The following is a 27,929-nucleotide window of genomic DNA, read 5'->3' as shown; positions in this document are numbered from 1 at the left end:
GCTTTATTGCTGTATCAAATGTACAATTCCTAACCTAAATGGTTTGCATAATTTAGAAAGTTAATATAACTAAAGAGGACTTCAACACCCTTTGGTATAGAAATATCTCCACTTGTCCTTTGTCCATGAATGTCATTCTGAGTGTTTGAAAGAGGAAATATCATAGTGCACACTGCTATTTATTTACAAGTAATAAAGTGTTCCACTCACCTGTATGACAAACCATGCATGTCACAAGCCCCAATCCGCAGCAGTTATCAGGCAGGAAACTCCTTTAATGACAACATGGGCTGGCCCAATGTGATGCCAGTAGCCACGCCCAACTGATGCATTGCATCCCTCCAGACTTTATCAAACGTAGATACCTTATAAAATTAAGGACAGGGCGGGAACATGGCTTTCAGCTCAAACCCAACTTAGCGCTTCCTACTGAGTTTCGCAACTTAGTTGACTTGGTTCCCCACTAGTGACTGATAAGTACGCCACCCCGGTGGCATTCAGAGCCAGATCTAGCCTGTATGAGGTGTGGGTGCAGTAAAAAGAGTCGGAGGGGGAGAGGATGGAAGATCAGCAGTTTAGTATACAGTAACCAGAATCAGTAGAGGGCAGGGGTCAGGAATTTGTAGGTCAGTGTACTGTGGGTTAGCAAGGCAATGTTAATTTTCATCAAAGATTTAGTCAACAGTATTTTTACAGTGATGAAAGCAAAATGAAATGTACAGCACATTTTCATCCACTGAAGAAAACTATGACTAACATCAAATCCGTTTTGCATTCACAAACAAAAACGAGATGAAAACGCGAGGCAGGGACATTTACCCAATACAGGCCAGCCAGGCCTCAGAAGTCTCGACTCACGAGGCGACCGCCCAGCACCCAGAGTAGACTAAGTGTGTACACTGTGTAGTACATTACAATTACAGCAGGCCTGAGGCCTCCCCTCGATCTGTGTCTGTAGTGCACGTTCAAACCTTAATAACATAAATAACCTATTCGATTTTTCACTCAAGCGGTATATAATGAGTTTGGAAATTGTAGAGAAATGCTTAAAGAATGCATTACAATTTAACTACACCCATTAGATTTAAGATGACTAAAACTAAATAGAAATTTGCAGGCAAAATTAACACTGGTAGCGGGTCACAGGTGATGTACAGGAGTCTGAAGGGAAGTGAATAGGGGTCAGCAGGGTAGAGGAAAGGGGTCAGTATAATAGTGTACAGGGGGTCAGTAGAGCAAAGAACAGGGATCACTATGGCAGTGTTTTGGGGTCATGGCACAAGTTATATCCTCTGTTGCTTTCTGCAGGCACAGCGCCTGCTAAGTGTGACCCATTCAAGTGAATGAGGCTGCTCTGTAAGCACCCCCACAACTGTGAGCAAGTGTGGGGTTCTAGGGGTAGGTGGTGATGAGGTGATACAACGCTCCTTCTCAGCCTGTCAAATGCTGTCTGAAAAGCGTTCTGAACGCAGATTGCTCTTCAGAGACCAAAGCACATGTGAACGAGCACCTAATAAGATGCTGGAGCTGGGCAGGAAGGGATTAAAACGGAAGCATCACAACCTTGTCAGTAATAATAACCTCATCAGTTTATCCAACTAGCATGCTGTCAGCCATACCCCAACAATACTTCAGTTGTACCTGCCCCCGGTTTACATCTATGCCGTTTCCCAACAGCTACGTTTGCTCGGGCACAGCAGCCCATTCATTTGATTAGGCTACTTTACCTCCTGAAAATACAAGAAAAAAAGGTCCCTGTGTTTGTTCCAAAGATGCATCTGCATGGAAACCAGTGTGTGTGGGAGCCATTAGGATTAATGGTACCCCCATACATTTCCTAAGCCGCAATGTGTTTTTCTCTGAGTGCAAGAAGACATGCAATTGCAAGCCTTCCCACACCCGCATTGCCTAAGTGCTAACTGGACATGAATAACTGGGTAGGAGACAGATGGGGGAGAGGAGGGAGATGGAGACAGTTCAGTGAACTGCTCACTTGCCCAAGGCTGGTCATTTATAGCTTACTCAGGGGTATCAATCATGCAGCTGGTTGTGGCTGCTGCTGTACTAAATCCATCAGAGACACATCTCTTATCCCAGGCACAGCACTTGCCACATGCTGGGGATTAGAGTATGGGTATGGCAGACACCAAGAAATAGGGGTGGGAGGAGGCGGAACAGATGTATCCTTCTCTCGCCTCACACCTGGATCCACCCCATATGTTGGTAAACTTCCTTTTATAGGATAGTGTTCATCAAACTCCCTTTTCAGGATGAACTCCAGTCCACATACGAAACATCCTTCAAGTGAGACTGATTGGGGGTACTGAGGTGGATACCAAGACCCCCAAACCCCGTAATTTTGTAGGGAGGCAGTTCTGATAATAGCAATTTTATTCAAACCACTTAAGCCATGAAACCTACAAAATGCCTATTGCGTTTGAGACAGTCCTGGGCCCTGTTGGTTTCTTGAGACTCCTTATAAGAAGATTGATCAACTTCTTTATCCTCCCGGGACCCCACTTCTTCTTTCAAATATGGATCCTCAATGTGTTGTTCATCCTCCAATAGGGGTGGGGGGCGGGGGGCGGGCGCCAAGAGAACATTTCAGTTTACAACATATATGTTCTAATGGAGAAAGGACACCAGCCAGCTGGTGTTGTGAGCTGCCAATTAAAATTCCTCCTTTTTAAAGCAAAAGAACTGCAAAAAAAGTTCTCCATGTGGGATGGAAACCCCAGTTAGATGTAGGAAATCTGAGAGACCAATGGGAGCTGTGGTTAGGTTCCTCTCTGCCCGATGAGGGAATTTGTGAACCAACCCCACCCCATTTACCTCTCACCTGCGTGGCCCCTGAGGTGTAAAATATATGGGGTACAGTCAGCTGAGAGATACGAGCATAACAGCACACTGATGTACCGCCTCCTCAAAGGTATGAGTGTACCCAGTGCTAGAGAAGTTTACTTGCCTTGATCAATGATCCACCCAGAAGGTGTAGCACTGCTGTGTGTTTTTTCAATGTGGTTATTGCATGTGTGGTATATTAAAGGATTTTCCTGTAGCATGTTTTTACAGCTTACAAAAACAAACGTTTTATTACAATTTGCAGTAGTGCTTTATAATGCGCTGCTGTGCATTAGTTGAATGCAGGGCTTTTTTCTTTTTTTTTTCTTTAACCACTTCCCACCTGGCCAATGCATATATACGGCTGGGTGGGAGCCGTCTACTTCTGATAGGACGTTCAGGAACGTCCTTCAGAAGGAGCGGGATCGCGTGCCCGCGCAGCGGCGCGATCCCGATGTGCTCGTGTCACCCGGACACGGCACATCTCAGATCAGCAGGAGGGCTCTGTGATTGGCCCTCCTGATCACATGACGGCCGTGTCCAATCACGGCCATCATGTGATGTAAACAAACAGCCGGTTGCTAGGCAATCAGCTCCTCCTCTCCTCACACAGAAGTCATCGCTGAGGAGAGGAGAGCAGATCGCTGCAGCCGGCTGATGATCAGTGAGTATGAGCTGTTTTTTACAGCTTTTTACTCACTGATCACCAGTCTAGTGTACACACACAGTGTAAACACAGTCCCCACATATGTCCACATAACACACGTCCCCAAAACATACATGTGCCTAATAATAAAAACATGTCCCCCACATATGTCCCACTGATTATGTGTACACATATGTACGTGATCACCTGCACACATATGTACATGATCATTTGCGTACATATGTCTGCGATCACACAAACCAATTATTATACACTTAACAGAATTTTTTTTACCAAAAACATGTAGCAGAATACATTTTGGCTTAAATTTATGACAAAATTAGATTTTATTGGATTTCTTTTAAAATAGAAAAAAGAAAATATTTTTTTTCCCAAATTTCCGCTTTTTTTGCGTTTATCGCAAAAAATCAAAAAACGGAGTCGTGAATAAATACCACCAAAATAAAGCTCTATTTGTGCGAACAAAATGATAAAAATTTAATTTGGGTACAGTGTAGCATGACCGCGCAATTGTCACTGAAAGCGCTAGAGCGATGAAAGCTGAAAATTGGGCTGGGAAGGAAGGGGGTGAAAGTGCCCTGTATTGAAGTGGTTAAAAAAAAAAAAAGACAAATCTGTTGCAACGTTGCACTCCTTATCTCCATGGCTGCAAAAGGGTTAAAAGGGAAAATAAAGTTACATTGATGTATGTGGCCAGCCTACAATTGCCTTTTTTTTTTTTCTTTGCAGGCCGATTTTGGAGCTCCAGCTATTCCCTCCAGGCTGCTTGGTGTGGTCAGCAAGCGGCAGTCTCTTGTGCTTTCAAGTCTGGCCAATTTCTTCTCTAGGTAACAAAACTGTATAAGCATCAGCACCAAGGACTGTAATAGTTCCAGAATCAGTGTGACAGAACTGTGATGGGATTTTTGTGACACCAAGTACAGTATGCCTGTAGCACACATTCTTATAGGATTTGGCAGCTATCCAGCTTGTAAGACAATCATTTCTTTCGTTGATTTTATTTTCTCTAGATGCTTCAAAAAGGATTTTAAAAAACTGTTTTGCACACAGCATTATGAAGCCTGCATGAATGAGGACAGTTCTGGCTTGGCTGCACAGAAGGACTTTAGTGTAGGGGCAGAGACAGTTAAATTATAACTAAAAGATCAAAAAAAAAAATTTTTTTAGTTTTGAGTGGAGAAGGATTAAAACATTTGTCAGTTTTTATTGCCGTCTGTGCCCCCATTAGGGAGTTTCACCCTATTTGTCCTGATTAAAAGAAAATCCCCAATTTTGGGTTGTCCCCAGAAAAGAGGGGAAATCCGCTAACATTAGTTGTGGTGACCGGGGGGGGCCCCAAGGAATTGCCTTAATTTGCAGGGGTTTCCTCTCACTTCCCATTTTGCTATGGGACAGGAAGTGAAAGGAGATCTCCGCACTGAGACAAAGGGCGGGGGGAAAAAAATAAATACAAAAAATAAATAAATCTGACCAGTTATAACCTTCACCTAATTCACCTTTCAAACTGGAGCAGTTGGTATGTCAATTTCACTGCGCTATTCAGGCACTAGTGGCCCGAGAAAGGGTTAAATCAGTGGTATAGCCATGCTGCCCCACTGATTTCAATAGGAAGGAGCAGTGTATGCACCGCTCCAAAGATGCTGCTTGCAGGAGTTTTTTTTAACGTCCTGGAAGTGAGGGCTTTTACACTGGAGAGACAAAAGTGGCGCTTTACAGGCACTATTTTTAGCAGTAAAGCGCCTCAGTGTGAAAGGGGTCTTACTCTATACATAATGAAAATGTTTTCCTACAGTTCTAAGTTAAGGTTCGTTTACAACTAAGAAGTAGGGACTACTGATCAGACAGGAACGGAGGGGGAACGGTTTGAGGAAGTCTGCATTGCCATAATCACTCTGATTGCGATGAAAAGACAGATGCACCAATCTGTTATTTAATAATAAACTGACTTTAAGAAGTCCAATGAAATCCTTTTAGCATGTATCTATTTTGTACAGTGCTTGCAGAATACAGGCTCCAGTCATTCTGACAATGCTGTATGAAGGCTTCTGCAAATTAATCCACTATTCCTTAGGAACCAGCCAAAATACAGAATGGGGGTTATTTACTAAAACCAGCGTGTGCAGCACACACAGCAACCAGGTTTTACTGCTAAAGCTTAATAGGCGGCTCCCATTCTCATCTCCAGAGCCTCTATCATCCTCTGGAACTCCCTACCCCAATATGTCTGGCTATCTCCTACTCTATCCACTTATAGGAATAACTGAATCTTCTATTTCTGCCATCAGTTCATCCCTCACAGTATTTACCTTTTTGTTCAACCAGCCGATCTTGATTAGATTGTTATCTCCCAGGAGCAGAGCCCTCCTAACCCTATTGTATCCCTTTTCTAGTGTATAGCACTGCGTAAACTCTTGGTGCTATATAAATCCTGTATAATAATTAAATAAGCTAAAGTTAGAAACAGATTAGCTATTACGAACCGCTGCACCAGATTCTGAGTGCTCGAGTTTTAGTAAATCTCCCGCAGTGTATGGACAGCTTTAATGTATCCCAGCTTATGACTGTCAATAACTAGATAAAAGAACATGAATGTACAATAATGTGCAAAGTGCAGTAACCCATAGCAACCAGAACTCAACTCAGAACTGACTGCAATATTTGAAACTGTTACTGCAAGTAAACATTACCCTTCTCAGGGCCTGAATTTTTATACATCTGAGAGTAAAAAAAAGAACTAGCAGACATTAACCCTTTCCTGCCCTGACATTCCTTGAACAGGTCCTTTACAGCTGGGGAGTGGAAAGGACTACCTGATCATGGGACCAGCTGTCACATGATCAGGCGCTGGTGCCCTCAGCTTCTGATTTTTAAAGACTGCAGGCAGTCTTACAGCCCAGTCAGTCCGCACAAAAACCTTGGCTGTCCATGGAAGTGAATTCACTTTCTTTGTTGCCACACCCGTGTTATGTGGGCAGTGGGAGGTTCAATTAGCTCTTTCTGATGTAGCGTAACAAACCACTTTATAGTAAAGCAGAGGGAGCCATTTCCAGGTTTAGCAAAGGTGCTATTTAGTGCATGCCAGGAAAGCCATACAGAGAAACGGATTGGATCTTCACCAATAGAAACTGCATCTGCTCAGTCAGATCTTAGGGAAAATCTCCCATGTGTTAAATAATTTTTCCATTACATTCAAGTAAGCCGACAATCCATATGCATTGTATACTAATTTTTCGGAGGCAGAGTTTCTTTTTCTATGCAAAAAAGAAAAATGTACACTTTTAAAACACTGTCCAAGGCACACATGAAAAACAGTTTTAGCTGCAACTGGACAGATGCTCTTTAAGGCTGGGTTCACACTGAAGCGATGCAGGAACGCCGCAAATCCGTGGTGGGTTCCCACATCGCATGCCTCCCGCCGGCAGTTCACACTGCCCTATGCGGACTGCTGGGAGTGTCAGTGAAAGCTTAATGACACCCCCAGATCAGTTCGCATATCGCAGTGCGATCTGCAAACTCGGACAGGAATCGGATCGCATGGTGTGAACACCCATGCGATCCGATTCTGCTGCGGACCAAAAAAAGGGTCCTGTGCGAGTTTGGAGCGGGTGCGATGCGTATTCAGCCATACCATCTGTATGGCTGAACTTGCATCGCACAGAGATCGGATGCGATTTGCACTGCGGTGCGAATCACATCCGGTTCTCCTAGCCGCGCCAGTGTGAACCCAGCCTCAATGAGGGAGATTTACAAATATAACAAGGTACCAATCAATGCTGTATGTAATGCTGACCGTAGGATTAATTCTTATATGTAGGGAGGACATTTTCTAGCTAGGCTTGAGTTTTTTCTCAAATCGCATAATTTTCATGTAAAATGGTTTATTACCATCAGTAGACTGCATACAGGTAGCTTTTGAAAACACGTGACTAGTTTGGTGGTGTATTACCAGACCAAAATGTGTGGTCAGCTGAGCCACAGGCCATGTCCCCTGGAAGTAATGTGTGGACAGTAAAAATACTGTCATTATCTATAGCAATCAAGCAGACTTCATTTTATAATCTAATCTAAACTAAGGAGACAAAACAAGAACGCGTTTTACCTAAAGTTCTACGCTTCCTTCCTGTAGTTTTCAAAAACCAGCCCAATTGTTTACAGGCATACCCCGCTTTACGTACTCGCATCTATGGGAAATCTTGGTTTTGACAGGGACACCAAAGTTGTGGCGCTTTGAAAGCGGACCCAGGACTACAACATATCTGAATTTGGGGGATTACCAGTGCCTAGGTAATCGGTTATCCCTGTAAATGCCTATTACAATGCAGTACATGCATTGAGAAATACAAAAAGGTATTGCTTCACTATATTTTCATTTTACATACATGCTCTGGTCCCATTGTGTACTTAAAAGTGGGGTATGCCTGTATATAAAAGGTTGAAATAACTGTTTACTGACCACAGGACAAGTATGCAGAGAAAGGCTTCTGAATTTTACTAAAACTCTTCTGACCTGCTTACTTCTTAGGGATCAATGAGTCATATATTGAAGCGAGGGGAAGTGCCATTATTAGAAGAGGGATTAGCAATGACTGCCCCCATATTTTAGTCTAAAGATTTACTTAAAGAATAACTCCACTTTCATGGGGGAAAAAAAAAATAGTGCATACAATTGTAATTGAATATTATTTAAAAAAATACCTTTGCAATCTGCAGCTGCTGTAATTTTCTGTTAAATGCAATGGTCACCTAGGGGTGTTCTGTATAGAGAATGTGTACAGAACGCTCCCAGAAACATTTCCTGCTTGTGTGATTGGTTCACTGATTTTCCTAGAAGTCAGATTTCAGGCATTCCCTGCTTTTGGTGAGAATCTCCCAGTAGGAAATCATGTCTTTGCTCTCTTAGCACTGTACAACACATTTTGTTATTAAAAAGGACAAACTTCACCATGTGGAAAGAATTCTGAAGGATACAGTTTTCTGTACAGCGAAAAGTTTATTTTTATATAAAATGTATACAGTTTTTTTATGTTTACAATATAATTTATTTATATATGTATATGCTTGCTTTGGATTTACGTTTGTAATCTATCCCTGTATTAAAAACATGAATGCAAAGATTTGAATCAATGTGTGTGTGTGTGTATTTTGCTACAGCAATACAGTTCTTGTAAACAGATCTGAAAATATAAATCACTTACATATGTACAAAAATATACATCATTTTGGGTTCTGAAGTGTTTAAAAAAAAACATTTAGTTTTATCCTTCGGTCATGTAATGGAAACATGAACATTGAAATCACTTTGATTCATGGCCCAACCCGAAACTGCAAGAAAGGAAGGACCTAAAATGACTCACCCTAGTTCGCACTGGTGCGGCTTTGCGCTACTTCAGCATGATTTCAAAGCCTCACATCAGTGTGATTTACCATGCCAATTTAATTGTGGCCTGCGACTTCATTGAACAGAAGTCTATGCAAAGGTTCCATTGCCAACAATGGGGTGTGTCTTGTCATGCGATTTGGAACTGTCAAATCGCATGACAAGGCACTCTATAGTATGAACAAGGGCTTAAAGGTACAAGGTTATTTTACCTACTCTATGCAGTACGGTAAAAAAAAAACAAAAAAAAAAAAACCTTCCCCCAGCCCCCCTTAAACACTTAACCAAGCTTAATCTCAATCCAGCGATATGCACAAGAGCAGTGTTGCTCTCTCTCTACTCGTTGGACAGAGGCAGCAGCAAAGCCATTGGCTCCTGCTGCTGTCAATCACAGCCAGCGAGGAGGAGTGGGCCGTGCTGTGTGTCAATGGACGCATAGAGCTGGCTCGGGAATGAGCACGTATGAGTGCAAGGGTGGAGGACCCCAGATGTGGAGGATTAAGGCTGATGTGTAGAAAACCATTGCACAGAGCAGGTAAGCTTAACAGTTGTTATTTAAAAAATTGCATTTAGAAACACTTTACTTTATGGATGTATATATAAGGCCTCCTTCACACAGGCGTTTAGCCACATACAGATTCTTGCAGCTAGAATGACAGGTGCATGTGAATAGGGATGGCTGCTCAGCCTGTACAAAATAATGACTGCAGCCATCGCTATTCGAACATAGCAGCACACCCAGCTTAAACACCTGTCCCTTACCTCAGGAACCCCACTTGGTAGGCCACTACAGTGTGGGGGGGAGAAAGTATTTAATCCCCTGACGATTTTGTACAATTGCATCACTGACAAAGATATTAGTCTATAATTTTAATCATAGGATTATTTTAGCAGTGAGACACAGAATAACATATCCAGAAAAATGCATTTCAAAAAAGTTATAAATTGATTAGCATTTATAAGTAATCCCTTATCAATCAGAAAGATTTCTGGCTCCCAGGTATCTTCTATACGGGTAACAAGCTGAGATTAGGAGCACTCTCAAAGGGAGTGCTCCTAATCTGAGCTTGCTACCTGTATAAAAGACACCTGTCCACAGAAGCAATCAATCAGAATCTAATCTCTCCACCAAGACCAAAGAGCTGTCCAAGGATGTCTGGGACAAGATTGTAGACCTACACAAGGCTGGAATGGGCTACAAGACCATCGCCAAGCAGCTTGGGGAGAGGGTGACAACAGTTGGTGCAATTATTCGTGAATGGAAGAACCACAAAATAAATAACTCTCAATCTCCCTTGGTCTGGTGCTCCATGCAAGATCTCACCTCGTGGAGTTTCAATCATCATGAGAACAGTAAGGAATCAGCCCAGAAATATACAGGAGAATCTTGTTAATGATCTCAAGGCAGCTGGGAAAGCATATGTACAGGTGAGATGAGGCCAAAGAGCTTGATTTTGGTCTAAACTCACCATGTTTGGAGGAGGAATGCTGCCTAGGACCCCAAGAACACCATCCCCACTGTCAAATATGGAGGTGGAAACCTTATGCATTGGGGGGGTGTATTTCTGCTAAGGGGACAGGACAACTTCGCTGCATCAAAGGGACGATGTACGGGACCATGCACCGTCAAATGTTGGGTGAGAACCACCTTCCCTCAGCCAGGGCATTGAAAATGGGTTATGAATGGGTATTCAAGCTTGACAATGACCCAAAACACATGGCCAAGGCAACAAAGAAGTGGCTCAAGAAGAAGCACATTAAGGACCTGGGAGTGGCCTAGCCAGTCTCCAGACCTTAATCCCATATAAAATACATGGAGGGAGTTGAAGGTTCGAGTTACCAAATGCCAGCCTCAAAACAATGGGAGAGGATCTTTAAAAAGGAGTGGGGCAAAATCCCCCTGCTGAGAGGTGTGCAAACCTGGTGGCCAACTACAAGAAATTTCTGAGCTCTGTGATTGCCAACAAGGGTTTTGTCACCAAGTACGAAGTCATGTTTTGTGAATACTTATTTTACTCATTAAAATGCTAATCGATTTATAACTTTTTAAAATGATTTTTTTCTGGATTTTTTTGTTATTCTGTCTCACTGTTAAAATAAACCTATCATTAAAATTATAGACTGATCATTATCATTTGGCAAACATACAAAATCAACAGGAGATGAAATACTTTTTTTTTCCCCTCAATGTACATGCGAACAGTGATAGCTGCTGCCAGCCTATCATTACTTTGTACAGGCTGAGTGGCCGCTGATATTTACATTCACTTGTCATTCCAGCTGCAAAAATGTACTGATTCTTGCCCCTGGAATCCAGTGTATGTGGGTAAATGACTGTGTGAAGGATGCCCAACAGTTCTTCCCACTAGAAAAGCTTGTAAATCTAATCCTACATTTTTGAGCCTTGATAGAGATCTAAGCCTAATCGCTAGAAGTTTAAGCTTTCATTTCATGGGTATGTATAGCCAAAATCACTTTTGGGATTAATAAAGTAATATGAGGACACTTGTTTTAGTGAAGTGGAATAATTTCTCTCATTTGCTGTTGTATTTGCAGGAGAAAAGTGTAAGGAAATATTCCCAACAGGATATAGAGGGCAAAAAATAGAGGTCTAAACCCTTCCCTATTCAGAATTTAAAGTTTTGGCTATGCAAACACTTTTAAATAATAGGCGGTGGTGCCACAAAGGGTTAAAACGTTTGCTATAGGGCAGTGATGGTGAACCTTGGCACCCCAGATGTTTTGGAACTACATTTCCCATGAGGCTCAACTATACTGCAGAGTGCATGAGCATCATGGGAAATGTAGTTCCAAAACATCTGGGGTGCCAAGGTTCGCCATCACTGCTATAGGGTGACAATTATCTCCCAAAAAATTCTCCTTCGATGTCCCCCTGTCACATTCTCCTACCCCTATATACCATTATAGGTATGGTTCCTGTTGTCACTCAGTAGGTGCAGAATAATGATATGCAGTAGAGGCTGGAGCGAATGCATGTAGGCAGGAAGTGGCTGAGGAAAGTCATAAGTATCCACAAAATTATTTTATTATTTGTATTTTTGAACTCTCATATATGAATTGGCAGTTATTTACAAACACATTTACTTGTCAGTGAGAAAGGAATTAACACTGTAAAAGGCTCAAGTAGTTAAAATAATTAAAAACACGTGGTGAAAAATGCCTAGACTGTCACTTTTGGAAATACTAGTTGCACGAGTGTTGGGAGGATTCCAAGGTTTCAATATTTTTTTTAATAACTGACTCAAAACAAATATGGAGATCAGGCGTTCTGACTTCCAGCTGCATTGTATTCTTCTGAATCATATTTGGATAATAGAATGCCAAACAATTTGCATTATTTAGGTGGTCACCAATGGCAGTCTCTGTATTTTTCTCCATACAGGTTTGCTGTAGGCTTCAGATATGGGTGGCGACTTAGAATCCTGTGGAATTGCCAGCCCTGGTAACCATTACGTTGAAATATTTCACAAACTATATTCTCAATACTTTCTTGAGCAAGGAGCCATATTCTAAGCAACCAGCTTAAAAAACGAAACAAAGTATTGCAAGAAAGAAAAATAATTAAATCCGGATTTCATTTTTGTGCTAACATGCCATGATTGTTATGCTTGTGTGACATTTGTAAGCAAAAAGCTCAGTTCACTAATATATAAATGATCATTATTTGTCATAAAACTTATGACAGCTGCAAATGAGTGTTATATAAATGGACGTAATAATAGATATGGCAAAAACCATGTATTCTAGCTTTGTGAACTGAGCCTAATGTCTTTCCTCTATAAAACTAGCCGACAGTTAGGCCTTATGCACACTGGGCTTCAGCTTGTATAACAAGTAGTGTACACAGCAGGCTTTTGCAAAGCTTTCCATAAGGTTTGTTGACGCTTTTAGCCTGGGAAAATAAAGATATGTCTAAATGAAGAAATCAGTCTGGACGGGGATGTTTTAGGCATTCCACAGATTCATAAATAAGTCCATTATAACACATTTTATTAAAAATATATCTTAAAAAAACATAAAACCCATCTATTGAGCTGCATATACATTCTGTGGTTAAAGCGGGAGTAAACCTGCTGACTTTTTTTTTTTTTTTACACCTGCAAGGGAAAAGGCATAATGAGCTAGTATGCACCACATACTAGCTCATTATGAAATACTTGCCTTAGAACGAGGCGCCGGCATCTCACTCGATCCATGCCGAGGGAGCTGACATAATCCCTCGGTGTGTCTTCCGGGTATCACGCCTCCGGCGCTGTGAGTGGCCGGAACAGCAATGTATTCATTCCCGTGTATGCACAAGGGAGTTTTCTTCTCGGCAGGGTCTGGCGTCTGCCGGACTTTCAGCCAGGAATCCCCTGTGCACACGCGCCGCTGAAGACAGAGGCTCATTGCGAGGGGAATATCTCCTAAACCATACAGGTTTAGCAGATATTCTTTTTACCTACAGGTAAGCCTTATATTAGGGTTACCTGTAGGTTAAAGTAAAAAATTTGACTATAAAACCGCTTTAAGATGATTTTTTTTTTTGGGTACAGTTCTCTTTAATCCCTGGGGATACAAGGCATTAAATAACTGTACCCAATATATTTTAACCACAGAATGCAACACAGCTTAACATACCTTTTTATTGTATATTTAAGATAGGTTTTGAATAAAACATGTTTTATAATGGATTTATTTGTGAATATGTGGAACGCATAAAGTCCCACCCAGACCAATTTCTTTGAATAGACTTATTTAGGGATGTTGGCATTCACAGGACAGGTGCAAGCACTAGGGATTTATGTTGTAGATTAAAGATATGTCTTAATGGGAGTGCCACCATTTGAAAAAAGCTGCTATCAGGCTTCAGCACTACTGGCAGCTTGTTGAAAGCCTGATGAAGCCTGCTAGCTGCTTGTTTAGCACGTCAACCAACATTCCCATTAGGATCTGCTTATCACCATTAAACTGCAGCTGCACATTGTGGAAAAAGTTTCAACAAACTTGCCAGAAACGTACTAATCGCTTTATAAGTACCTTGTAAATGCTTCCTTGTGCACCCTTCCATTTCACATACTGAAGTCCATATGTACAGGGTCTAAATGTACCATTACAAAAAGCACACACCTCAGGGAAGACGACCTCAAGTGATTACTTTTTAAGCTGTGGTTTCATATAAAAAATTTAAAATGCAATTGCTTTTTTTCCCGATCATCTTAAAAAGGTCAATAATGCCTAAAACTGCCATTTCTTTAAGTGATTCAACTTTCCAGCACTCACCTAAGAGTTTTTTGAATCTCTCTGGCCAGCTCTCTGTGCTCGTGTTCTTGGGTCTGAATACCTGCTGCAGCCATCACAAGGGGTTCCCACTCTTCCTGCTGGCAACCTTTTGTATTGGGTATTATAGGCAGCGGAGGTGTAACAATATCCTAAATTTGATGAGAACAGAGCCGTAGCAGTGATTTCTCAGTGCTGGAGTCCCCAGGAGACATAAGATACCAGCAGAACAATCTGCCCACCAGATTATATATATATATATATATATAATTTTTTTTATAGAAATATGCTTGGGCGGACTGACCCTTAATAAACCCAAATATTTTAGGTTCCTTAACAGGCTGTAAAATAGCAATATAAAAACACCCATAGGGTTCCAAAATACCAGTTGAAATAAAAAAATATTACAAACCGCACAAATATAAATTCCTGTGAAAAAAAAAGAAAAAGTGTTGTGCTCTTGGCTCCGGCTGCCCAGTGAACCAGCTGTGTGCAGTGTAAGTTCATAGAGATGGTCCTTCTATTGGAGCACCAGCTGTTTGCAGACAAATGGAACATATGGCACAGTTAGCAGCATCAGTCGTAGGAAGACACAAATGATGTCCCAGGCACTAACTAGGAGCAATTATTTCAGCCCCCGTCTGTGGCACAAGTATACCTGTTGGGTCTTTTGGCTCTCTGTGGTTTTCTGAGCCAAGTGCTAACTGGTCCAGCTCAGGCAACAGGTCCTGGTGTGAAAGAAATGCAGTTTTATTACAAAAATATTTTTACACCCTTCAAATATAAGATCTCTGAGGCCAGAAACATTGTTGAGCAATAACCCCCAATAATAAAGAAAGCTTACCAATGGCCACTTGTACTTTTGGAGCCTGCATATGTGTTTTTCGAGTTCATCCTGCTGAATAAGGCCCAACTCAAGCAATTGTTGCACTAAGGCGGCAAACAAGCCCCACTGCTGTACATAAAACATAATTAATTACATTAAATAAACTGTGCCACCAGATTTAAACAGCTCCATTTAATGGCTATCAGCTAAATAGGCACATATTTACATACCCCCATATTGACTAATCAATTCTTGCTATCTGTATTAAAATCAAACCCCTAATGGGGGGGGGAACAAATCATAAAAAAAAGTAACCCTTCTGGGAGTGCTGGATGTTTACTTCTGAAGGATGTCACTGAAACTGGAAAAGGATTACCACTGGGTGAAAGGCTGGTGTCGGCTGGGGACAGGCTGGTGGTTGGGAGTACTTTTTACAATTTGCCACTGTGTCACTTTAACTAACAATTGCGTGGTCGTGCAACATTGTACCCAAACTAAATTTGCATCATTTAAAAAAAAAAAAAAAAAAATATCGCAATAAGCATATATTAATGCGACAAACTATGGTAAATATTTATACCTTTTTTTTTTTTTTTTTTACTAGTAACGGCGGTGATCTGCGATTTTTAGCAGTACTGCAACATTGCGACGGACAGATTGGAGACTTTTGACACTTTTTGGGACCACTGGCATTTACACAGCGATCAATGCTACAAAAATGCACTGATTACTGTGTAAAGGTCACTGGCAGGGAAGGGGTTAACACTAGGAGGCGATCAAGGGGTTAATTGTGTGTTCCCTCAGTGTGTTCTTTGTGGGTATGGGAGTGACTAGAAGAGGAGACATATCGTTTTTGCTACTTAGTATGAACAAACGATATGGCTCCTCTTGCCTGACAGCACAAGGATTTGTGTGTTTACACACACACAAATCCCTGTGCTGGAGCTTGGCCACGTGCATCGGGTCCCATGCCGTGCAGCAGGCATGTGTGCCTTCTGGTGGCTGCTAAAGGGAAGTGACTTACCCTACGGGTTTTCGCCAAGGGGAGCCATTCTGCTGCAATATATCTGCATGAGCCGGTTGGGAACCGGTTAAAGTCTTGTTTTGTTTAAATAGAAAAAACTTTATACTTACATGCTGTGTGCAGTGGTTTTGCACAGAGCAGCCCAGATCCTCCTCTTCTTGGGCCCCCCCACCGGCGCTCCTGGCCCCTCACTACTGCCCCCACAGCAAGCAGCTTTCTATGGGAGCGCACGAGCAGAGCTGCTGTGTGTCCATTTAGACACAAGCCACGGCTCGACCCCACCCCCTCTCTCTTCATTGGCTCACTTTTTTACTTTTATAGACAGCAGCTGTCTCAGCCAATCGGGGGGGGGGGGGGGGGGGAGTCAATTGAATGGTAGACTTTTGTCAGTGTTAGCAAGGCCAGCAGAAAACTGACAAAAGTAGAGCAGTGCATGGCCAGCTTCAGATTGCACTGTTTGGATGAGAAGAAATGGGATATTCAAAAGGAAAACATTAAAACTGTAGTGATCAAAACATGAGGCGAGAGGGTGATTCAGCCAGCCATCCAAAATAATAGCATACATCAACCAAATTGAATAGGTCCAGTATAGGGCACTGGATACTTGCTGGATATACAGCATAATCTAATAATTATAAATAAGAGCTTGTATAATCATGCTGTTTTCCATGTGCTGAAATAGAATGACACTACAACTGTCTTTCTGGGCTTTTTGACCTATCATAAGAAGTCCTCAATTCTATCAGTAAATAAGGGTAATACTCCATAAGTATAAGACATTGGCTGATCTTACCTCCTGTGTACGGACATCCATAAAATACTTCATATTTTTGTCACTAAATATTAACTGTATGGGTATAGGGACCACAAAATCCTCCTTCCAGATTGTGAGTACTGACAGTAGAAGCTGACCGACTGCCTCCCTCTTCCTATGCTGATTTTCATGAAAGTTACATAGCTCAGAGGAAGCGAAATCCACCAATGGAACTTGATCAGACACTGCAAGATTGGGCCGACAAAAAAAAAAAAAAAAAAAGATTGCCAAAAGGAACAAAATGTAGAAAATATGTAGCTGGAAAAGGCATGTGAAGATTTGGCCTTACCTAGAAGGGAAACCAGCTCCACAGTACACCTTGCAATGTGGTGTTCCGCTGGAAGGGTTATATACTATCAAAGAGAACACAAATATATTGTAAATTGTTGTACCTTATTGACCTCACTGTAAACAAGAGCCTCACAATTCAGTGATTACCTTCCTGCAATTCAGAGTCTGAGAGAGACGCTCAAAAAAACTCTTCAGCTTTGCGAATTCCAAACTTTCATCACCATCACGTGGCCCAACTGATATACACAGAAACTCCTGGCAAGGAATAATAAACAACGTTCAGTGCTTGACTCAGTTGTGTAAAGCTTCTACAAAGCAATAGTAGTAAGAGAATACTGCTAACACGGCACACATCACTGTAATACCTTGATTTCACTAATGAGCCTGGAGGGGAGAGTGAATTTATGCTCACAATCACCACAACATTCCTTCTTTACAGCCGCACTATCCACAAAGGATGATGTTATATTATGGGCCTTCACCATACGATTAAAAGTGGTCTTCACCTCTCTTTTGATAAGTGCTGTAAGGGATCCAAGTAGATAAAATGTTATTAGCTATAATTCAATGTATTAAGACTTGGCAATGTCCCCAGACTCCTCCGTCCCCCATGACTGTTCTAAATATTAGTCTGATGCCTTTGCCAAGCAGCTTCATCTCAATGTCAAACTGGCTGCCATCACCCATTCTACAAGCATGAACAATAAGTAACGGTTTCTCTCCCCCATGTGATTTCTAAGACCAACACAGCAAGTACAGTTTAGAGAATACGTAAAAAAGTGTACAGGTGGAGTGAATGAAATAAAAAGCTTGGAAATACACATTTACAACTTCTTATCAGTGTAGATCGATGAATATATTTATGGATTTATCAACCTACCTGAAATGTTGGTGCTTAACCAAGTGCAAGCCTTTTCTGTCGCCAGTGATACTGCAATGTCTTCTGCACTCCTCAAAACCTGTGAGAAGATGAAATCATTTCCATTTTCTCAATAGTCACTTGCTGTTAAGGCACTCAAACACATGACAAAGTAGTTCTAGTTACTCACTTACAAACCAATAAGATACAAGATATGCCAAAGCAAGAATTCAGGTAAAGAGTCAGTTTACCTTTACCAAGAAACTGCCTGTGCAGGTAAAAACACACCATGCAGCTTTGACCTAAGTTTGATGTAAGCGTTTACACAACTCCAGCCCCGAAAGATTTTACTCCCTTGAGAGTGCATACAAGCGGGAATGATCTAGCTGTGAGCATCTTAGCAATGTCCTAGTTTAAGTGCACACTAGCGATCAAAGGTAGTCAAGACCAGGACTTGTGTAGGGGGCTTTTACACAAGGACAGAACCACCACTATACTGCATTAGGATCTTAAAGTCAGGCTGTGACGCATGGAACTGGCTTCCTCTTATTTATGTCTTTCAGGCGGAGAGGAGTATAGCCAAAGCCCAAAGAGCACACACAGCACTATGGACACTTCCGAAGCCTCGCTGTATTGAGGTTGTAGGCGGGTCCCAAAGCTGGACTTTGCGATGCAGTTGAGGACCGGCTACGGTAGCCTAGAAGCCAAGGAAAGGTGTCTTGGCCCTATGGACCATCTCTCATGTAGAGAGGCCTCCATCCCCTGACCACCACCTCTCCTACCCAGAGGTGGCTGCTTGCTATAAATATAAACAAGTTATGTAGCGCTACCCATTTAAAACAAGAATAAAAATCTTATAAATATATGAACCACCTAATCAATCAATCGGTGAAAAAAATCTATAAACTGTACATAAATGAATAAATGTGAAATCACAGTTAATAGTGCAAAAATAGTAATACAATGACTAAAGTGCAAAATCACATATAACATGCGATATTGATCAACACTCATGAAATGTGCAAATTTCGCAAAAAAAAAGTGACACAATCACAGTGCAAATAGCAAAGAAAGTCCATCAGAAACTCCAGTGTTCCAAAATATCCAGTGCTGTTCAATAAATTGATATCCAATAGTGACAGTTCAAAAATATTCATTCATTCATCCCTTTGAAAAAGTCACGTGTCTGTGACGCAACGCGTCAGGGAGGAGCCAGTTGTCTTGTTCGTCACTTCCGGTCGCAGTCGAGATCGGAAAATAATTTGTTTACAAGCGCGAGATTATATTTAAATGTAAGTGTGGATTTTATATTTTTATTAAAATTTTGGATTACTACACATGAGAGTCGCCCTTTCTTTCCCCATGATCTGTTACACTACGTTTTGAGTTTATGGATGAGCGGGTCATTTGAAGAATGAATGTTCTTTGATTGAAGGATATTGGCTTCGGGTGATTCGGCTTTGGAGGAGTTTTTGCATCAATCAGTTCCATGCTCCATGGTTTTCCTGAGGGCCACATAACCGCTTTGAACCAAAGCCATTTAGACCCTTCGGGCGTATGTCCGTTTGGGTCATAGGCGTCTGGTAAGCCTAAAATCTGTTCTAGGTGGCGGTGTTCACACAAGGGTGTACTGTGCATATTTTTTGGACTCTTTGGAAGATATTGTCACTACTCTTCACGTTAAGGGGGACTATTGACGGTCCCTTATGCAGATATTGCACCAACTTTCACCTGAGGACTCGGAACAAATAATTTTTTCTTTCTTTTTTGCACGTCTTTATTTTACTTATGTGTACCATTTATACATATGCACAGTTGATATAATTATCATTTGGGTAATCTGTCAAATAAGTATATATTTTGGACAAAGATTTTTTTCTTTGCACATATTCATTGTATTTAGCGCAAAACTTTCATTTATGTATCATTTGAAGAAAAGCCAGCATCTTTCCCGTACAAGCGCTTTTGACCCTGAGGGGTCTTGAATTAAGGTGAGAGGCTGGGGGAAACGGGGGGTGCACTACTAGAGCACTGAAGGTGGAGCGTTATAATTGTGGAGCCTGCTTGCACTTTTCAAACACTGCATGAATATTTTTGAACTGTCACTATTGGATATCAATTTACTGAACAGCACTGGATATTTTGGAACACTGGAGTTTCTGATGGACTTTGTTTGCTATTTGCACTGTGATTGTGTCACTTTTTTGCGAAATTTGCACATTTCATGAGTGTGGATTAATATCGCATGTTATATGTGATTTTGCACTTTAGTCATTGTATTACTATTTTTGCACTATTTACTGTGATTGCACATTTATTCATTTATGTACAGTTTATAGATTTTTTTCACCGATTGATTGATTAGGTGGTTCATATATTTATAAGATTTTTATTTATTTTTGTTTAAAATAGGTAGCGCTACATAACTTGTTTATATTTAATAGATAGTGTGGAGATTATTTATGTTGGCAGCTTCCTGTAAAGTTTATTTATATTAGATTTGTTATGGTTGTTTATTTGGGGTTGTGCGCACTAGTACCTTATTTATAATGCTTGCTATAAATGCATCTCATTTTTAGTATTATAGGCTGATCTTTGGCCTGACAAAGACCACTGCCATAACTCTGACACAGAACAAGGAGGTATAATGAAAAAGGTGTCTTTACTTGACTTCCAAATTACTTAACAGTTCCAAATCATGGCATTTATAATACTTGTAGTTCAACAAAAGATAGCTTACTCCCTGGCTACTACAGCCTACTTCTCAAATTAAACAAGAGGGGGTGAGCAGTGCTCATGTGTGGAGTAGTAAACTGTACTACACTAGCTCACCTATGCCTATGCTGTACAACCCTGAGGCTAAACAGAACCAACAGAAGTGACCCACACTCCGATGCCTTCTTACTCCATGCACCTGCTCTGACAGGAAACCTCAACCTCTGTTACTGCCACTAAAAGTTCCCAGCATGCCCACTGAAGATATACAGCAAGGCAAAGACTTGCTTTCCCCCAAAGAGGAGCTCACCAGGGGCCTACTCACAACTGCAAAATGACCACTTAGAGCTCATAGGATTTCAATGTCAATAGTAGGCACTGGCTTCCTTGAGATGCTCACCGAAGCTTAGAAGAGGACAAGTCAGTGCTTCACTAGTGCACTGACCGCTCTGTGCTCCATACAGTAACATCCTGTCCCAAAGGGGAAAGGGAGACCCCTATTGACCAACAGGAAACTGCATCTCGCCCACAGCAATAGGGAGAACTACGGAAGTAGAGGAAAAACCCTTTTTCCTACCTGAAACCTCCTTACACTAGCAACAAGGCAGTATTGGAGAATGCCATCTCTGGGAGTAAAAGCTGTACAGTCTGTTTTAGCTACAGGTACCCTTTACTTGCATATGCAGTTTCTCCTTTAAAGATGGACTAAACCTTTAAGCTTCCAGGGTGTAGGAACCTGGGGGGGGGGGGCACACAGGAGAGACGCTAAATGACAGAGGCACGTATTCTGACCACGATCCATGGCTCATCAGCTCACAGAGGGTAACAACAACTTTAACTAGCGCAGCACGGCCCTTGCAGGGTCAAGCAAGGAAAACATTTCCTTTTTAATAGAAGCTGAATTGGCAACTATTGAACTATAGCAGGCTGTTCAGGATAAGAGACTGACCCCAGTAGCAAGAATTCATATTATAGTTCCCAAACTGACAAGCGGACACAAGAAACAATAAGAGGAAACTATAAGAGCTCCAACTGTAAATACTACGACTGCCATAAGCAGAATGTAGACATGTAGTCACATAAGGAGTATTATAACGTTAGCACTTTATACCAATACATTATATGGGCTTGTTTACATGTACCATTCTGAAGAGTGATCATTTGACATCCAGTGAGGATGGTGTTAGGTCGCCTCTTAACCACTTATTTTAACATCTATAAACCCATACTACTGTGTGCACTGCACTTATTTCAGTTAAATGGGTCAAGTTCAGCAGGCAGTACTGCACACTGAAGGAGACAGTGGGAATCTTTGTTGCACCGCAATGCTTTGAACTTGGCATGTGCTTACTGCATTTTCAGCTTAAGGTGAGTGGTTGGGATAAAGGAGAAGTGGGGGGTACAGTAAAAACATGGCTTCGCCCCCCCCCCCCCAGTATGGCTAGAGTTGGAGTTTAAAAAAGTTAAATCCAATAATGTAAAAACCAAAAGCATTGACTAGAGCAATCTACTCACACAAGCAGACGTCTCCTCAGGTAAAAGCACTCCGACAGCCTCGGGAGCCTTCTTCTTGCAGTATCTAGAAAAGAGGCAGTTTAATGAATATATAAACACCCTACAGATTATTATGACCTCTAATGGCTATGAACTGGCCAGAGTACTGTCACTATAATAAAAACAACAAACTGACTTTTAGTAAACTAAAGAAAAAAATATTTGTCAGTTAACAGTTTTTTTATGACCTCAAACATGGTGCATAAAGGAGATGGTCAGTATTCAATATAGCAGCTCACTATACTGATCCATAATTGTGAATGGATCTATGAATAAGCTGAGAAGGAGAAGCCAGTTTAAAGCCTAGTACAAGTAACGTGTGAATATTATAGCACTTGCAGTAAGCATTTTGCAGCAGATCTTACCTAAATGTTTTTTTTTTTTTTTAAACCATTACAGTGCATCTGTGGAACAGCTCTTCCTTTTCCTAGACTGCCCCTCTCGAAGACGGTTTTAATGTAATCCAGTAATAGGAAATCTAACTGGATAGGGTATGCCTCTCAAACTACAGCTAGGTCTATGAGAGCAAAGAGCTCCCAGTGCCGACTAGTGCTCTGCATATTCTTATTCGGAATGGGATAGAGGTTTTTTTTTAAATGCCCAACTGAGCCCGAAAAAGAAAAAAACCTCTTGAAGTGCTGTCACCCCACATTGCAATTGTTAAATGCTAATTTTTACCTAGGTGTAAGAGGAATAAGCTGTAAAATGTACCTTGTATCATGCATCTGCAGTCTCCTCTCTAAGGTGCTGTCAGCTGCGATCGCATGCTTACCTCCTTTCCATGCAATTCAGAGGCTTTGCTGCACTAGAAGCTGAGCTAATAAAACTATCGGGTTCCTTTCACACTTGTGTGACTTGACCTGTGACTGCAAAGTCACATGACAAGTCATACCCCATGATTTCCAATGGTTGCCATTTATATCTGTGCAAATTCAAAGTAGTCCCTGCACTACTTTGGTCTGACTGATGCAAGTTGAGGTCCACAGACCTCAAGATTACACAGGAATTTTCAAAATCTTTCAGGTCACACAAATGTGAAAGGAGCCTTAGCCAAACTTTGGAGTAAAAGTCTACTAAAGTTTAACTTGTTGCCATCCAGTGGCAATACAAAAATTGACACACTAGTCATCACTAACTAGGGCTGAAACAACTAATTGATTAATCGACAACTAATCGATTATGAAATTAATAGATTACTATTTTCATAATCAATTAATTGGCCAGTAACATAATGGGGTTAAAAAAAACTAAAATGAGCCCTTTATAGTACAAAAATAGCAAATAATCGCTACTGCAAATATTACTTTCACTGTTCTACAGTTAAAAAAATGATCCCCTTACATTAGTGATTATCTGCTTTTTGTTGTAGCATAAAGGGCTACTTTTAGTTTTTTTTTAACCCCATTATGTTACTAAACGTCTGGTTCACATCTATGTGTTTTTTGGTGCTTTTTGCAGAAACACACTACAGTTCATTTACATGGTTTCCTATGGGACACGTTCACATCTATGCTTTTTTTTAGCCGCTGTGTATTTGGAAACAGTCAGACTTTTTTTTTTAAAGCAAAACAATGCTTTTTTGGTTCAATGTACTTCAATGGAGAAGCTGCAGAAAAGCATGTAATGGGTTTTGCAGCAAATTGTGTTTTTTAATCTGCCCAACAATAAACTGGCCAAAAAAAAAAAAATGCAAAAACTCAAATCACAGCAAAATCACGTGTGCAAAAATCAAAAAGCACGGCAAAAAGCACTGCAGAAACAGATCAAAAGCAAACTGCATACTGAGCCTTATGCTAGCCACACGGATCAATTTTCAGACAAAAAATCTTTGAACATTCACTGAAAGAATGTGGTTTTGAAATTTTCACTTGTTTTTAACATTCTGTTTTTAAAATGAATGTAATTTCTGAACGAAAACCACATACACTGTCTGAAAATTCCTTTCACCAAGTAGTTTTCTATTTCCAAATTTTCCCGTCACTGCGGTTGAAAAGGAACATCGTTTTGACCCCACTAATGATTAGAAAATTGAGCAAACGTTCTTAAAATAAATTTTTTTTTGAGGGAAGGTCTCCTCTAATAGTATATACAGTATCTCTTCTGTCTGTTGTTCTCAGAGTGGACTAGAGATTTTGCTCTCTAACCATGTAGTTGGTTATTTATATTTACCACTGCATAGAGATATTTAAGAATACATTTTTTTTTTTTTTTTAAGGTTACATATTAACTAAATTAAATTATACACCACTCTTTTTTTGTTTTGTTTTAAAGGTTATTAACAGATTAATCGAAACAATAATCGGCCAACTAATTGATTATGAAAATAATCGTTAGTTGCAGCCCTATCACTAACGCAGAGCAGTTCCAAGAAACCATATTTCATGCTGAGAGCAAGATCTCTGTATATGGTAAGGCTTTCAAATGTCTTCCACTTTTATTTTAAATTCCTCTTACTCTTGTGCTTGCTGCAGAGCCTGCCGTCCATCCTCACAGAGCCTGGCACAAACACTGTCCAGCAGCTTGCTGTGACCCACACTGTCCTCAGTCACTTTGTCTTGCAGAACAACTTCAGCTCTCTTCACTAGGTCTCCCACTAGGGTAGCCCTTTAATGTAGAGATGAACATATTTCAATTATTTAATGGATTAGCTGTGATATTTAACATATGTTGAGCAAGTAATCTGAGTTTCTGCACAAAACCAAGCAAAAAGATAGTCACTCACTTGATATGCTTAACACAGTTAGATCCAATCCGTTCAGCCACAAACTCCACTGATCTACGAAGGGAGGGAGGCTGATTATGGAAGAATGCTTGTTCCAGCTCAGACTGTGAAAAGGATAACCATCTTCAGGTGATCAGCAAGAAATAACATTAAAACAAAGTCTATAATTTGCAGCACTCGTCAAAAACCTAAGCCAAAATGTATTCGGCTACATTTCGTTGGTAAAAAAATAACCTAAATCAGAATATAATATTTAGTCTGTAGGAAAGTTATAACACCTACAAGCTATATATATATATATATATGATCGATATATACTGATCGATTCTGGAGGTACCGATGGCTGTCTTATCTTTGAGGCCCTAAAAAAGCCAGTACAGTACAAATATCCCCCAAATTACCCCTTTTTTGGAAAGTAACAACAGACCGCAGTATTTAGTAAGAAGCGTGGTGCTTTTTTTAAAGTTGAAATCTTTTGACACCATTTTTTGGAAAACAAAAACAGGATTTTTAAAACTTCTTACCTGTAAAATCCTTTTCTTTTATGTACATCAGGGAACACAGACCCATAGTAGTTACTATGTGGGTTATATATTGGACTGATAGGTGATGGACACTGGCACGCCCCTAAGGCAAGGCGTGTACTCCCCCATATAACCCCTCCCACTACTGGAAGTACTCCGTTTTGTAGCCAAGCAATACAAGAGTATACCAAGAAGGGAGGGACTTTTGTGTCCCCTGATGTATATCAAAGAAAAGGAATTTACAGGTAAGCTGTTTTAAAAATCCTGTTTTCTTTTCTTACATCAGGGGACACAGAGCCATAGTAGTTACTACGTGTGATGTCCCATAGCAATGGCAACTGAAGGGAGGGAGACACAACAAAAAACAGGAGGCCAGAGGACTCATACTGCAGCCTGCAGTATACTGCGCCCAAAGGCAATATCCTCATGACCTTTAATATCGATTTGATAAAATCTGATAAACATATGAACTGAAGACTAAGTTGCGGCCTTACAGATCTGAGCCATAGAGGCCTAATGATGCACCACCCAATAGGCACTTATCGCCCTGGATGAGTGCTCAGGCATAAGAAGGAAGAATTTTTCTTCTTTAAGTCGAAGCTTGAGCAATCACTTGATGAATCCATTTGGAAAATAGTAAATTTCGACACTGCCTGTCCACATTTTGGACCTTTTGGCAGAACAAACAAAACATGTGTTTTGCGAACCTGAGCGGTCGCCTTTGATTCGACTCGAATGGCTTTTACTACATCAAGCGAATGTAGTGCTTTCTCTTCCTTAGATTGAGGCTCTGGGGAGAAAGAAGCAAGAATAATATCTGGTTTAAATGAAAGAATCTGTTACCACTCTTGGTAGGAATTCAGGACATAAAACCACCTCATCCTTATGCACGATCAAATATGGCTCTTTACAAGACAGAGCCGCTAGTTCCGATACTCTTCTAGCAGAAGAAATAGCAACCAGAAAGATTATCTTTCTTTTCAAAAGAACCAAGAGAATTTCTCGTAAAGGTTCAAACGGCTGATTCAGCAAAGCCGATAAGACCACATTTAAATCCCAAGGGTTTAAAAGTGCCTTGATAGGGTGAATAATCCCTGAATAAGCTATGCACCAATATTGGAAAGCAAGAGGCCATTGAAAATACTGACAAGGCCTGGATCTGGCTTTTGATAGAAGTCAAGGCCATCCTCATTTCAGATCCCATATGCAGGAAATCAGGGATCCTGCCTATGACCTACTTCCTGGGGTGCCAACCTTTGGATCCACACCAAGAAACATATGCCTTCCAGACTCTATAGTAATTGATTCTGGAAGCCGGCTTCCTGGCATTAATCAAAGTAGACACTACCAAAGGAGATCACCCACGATCTTTTATAGAGTGGGATTCAACAGTCAAACCTGTTAAATTTTTTGTCCGTAAGGTGGGATGAAATACTGGACCTTGTGCAAGAAGGATCTCGGTAAATCAAGATCTTCTGGGACCCACTGGGGCCGCCAGAATCACCTCCTCTGTTCCTGCTTAATCCTGCGGAGAAGGCGCAGAATTAGCAGAACTGGAGGAAATGCATAGATCAGTGAAAACTGATCTCATGGGAAGGCCAATGCGTCTGTTACGCCTGCTAGCGGATCCCTTGTTCTCGACACAAAGTTGTCGACTATGTTGAGGAATCTTGATGCGAATAGGTCCATGTCCGGAATACCCCATCTATGACATATTGCTAGGAAGATGTCGGGGTGAAGAGATCATTCTCCCGGAAATAATTGTTGGCTTTTCAAGTAGTACACCTGCCAATTCTCTATTCCTGAAATGAAATTTGCCGATAGAGAAGGAATGTTGTGTTCTGCCCAAGCTAGAACATTATTCACTTCTTTTTGGGCTGCACGACCTCTTGTGCCCCCTGGTGATTGATGTAAGCCACCGCCGTGGCCTTGTCAGACTGAATCCTGTCAGGACAGTCTCGTAGTCTGACTGTCCCAGATTCTAGGGCCAGACGTACTGCCAGAATCTTCCAAAAAAGTTGATAGGCAAGGTCTTCTAAACTGGACCATCTCACCTGGACAGAATCTTCTTCCAGGGCTGCTCCCCAGCCTAGAAGGCTGGCATCTCCTGAGAAAATCTTCCTTACCTTATGCTCGCAGCAGGGTTTTATCAGAGATAAAGACACAATCTTCACCCTTCACGGTGGGCTCCGAGACCTTTTAAGGAAACCTTCAGGAACCTCAGGTTACCCACAATCCTGGACCCGCGACAGCACCCTGCCAGTAAAAACGTTATGGCCTTACTACCAAAAAGTACTGGATCCCAGGGCGTACATGCCTTGCCTTAGGGAGTATATGCCTTGCCTTAGGGGCATGCCAGTGTCCATCACCTGTCAGTCCGATATATAACCCACATAGTAACTACTATGGCTCTGTGTCCCCTGATCTAAGAAAAT

The 27,929-nt window shown here is 41.2% G+C and overlaps 2 protein-coding genes across 2 annotated transcripts in view; one reads left to right on the top strand and one right to left on the bottom strand.

Annotated features, from left to right (window-relative positions):
• Nucleotides 1-8,628, top strand: part of STARD9 (StAR related lipid transfer domain containing 9) — a 314,211-nt gene extending 305,583 nt beyond the window's left edge. The window contains exon 33 of the mRNA XM_077464565.1: nucleotides 4,238-8,628. Within this exon, the coding sequence (XP_077320691.1) occupies nucleotides 4,238-4,339 (102 nt within the window). The 3' untranslated portion in view covers nucleotides 4,340-8,628. The remainder of the gene's footprint in view (nucleotides 1-4,237) is intronic.
• A 4,864-nt stretch (nucleotides 8,629-13,492) lies between these two features.
• The window catches only part of CDAN1 (codanin 1), a 100,031-nt gene continuing 85,594 nt past the window's right edge, over nucleotides 13,493-27,929 (bottom strand). The window contains exons 19-28 of the mRNA XM_077464566.1: nucleotides 24,971-25,074; nucleotides 24,703-24,852; nucleotides 22,210-22,273; nucleotides 18,001-18,079; nucleotides 17,486-17,643; nucleotides 17,268-17,375; nucleotides 17,119-17,182; nucleotides 16,809-17,014; nucleotides 15,010-15,120; nucleotides 13,493-14,893 (exon numbers count right to left, since the gene is read on the bottom strand). Of these exons, the coding sequence (XP_077320692.1) occupies nucleotides 14,777-14,893; nucleotides 15,010-15,120; nucleotides 16,809-17,014; nucleotides 17,119-17,182; nucleotides 17,268-17,375; nucleotides 17,486-17,643; nucleotides 18,001-18,079; nucleotides 22,210-22,273; nucleotides 24,703-24,852; nucleotides 24,971-25,074 (1,161 nt within the window). The 3' untranslated portion in view covers nucleotides 13,493-14,776. The remainder of the gene's footprint in view (nucleotides 14,894-15,009; nucleotides 15,121-16,808; nucleotides 17,015-17,118; nucleotides 17,183-17,267; nucleotides 17,376-17,485; nucleotides 17,644-18,000; nucleotides 18,080-22,209; nucleotides 22,274-24,702; nucleotides 24,853-24,970; nucleotides 25,075-27,929) is intronic.

This window comes from Lithobates pipiens, unplaced genomic scaffold (genome assembly GCF_037356315.1).
Source record: "Lithobates pipiens isolate NorthernLeopardFrog02 unplaced genomic scaffold, aLitPip1_a1.2 Scaffold_30, whole genome shotgun sequence".
Classification (NCBI taxonomy): Eukaryota; Metazoa; Chordata; class Amphibia; order Anura; family Ranidae; genus Lithobates; species Lithobates pipiens.
The sequence above is the reverse complement of the archived record's forward strand: the minus strand, read 5'-3'. Positions and strand labels throughout refer to the sequence as shown.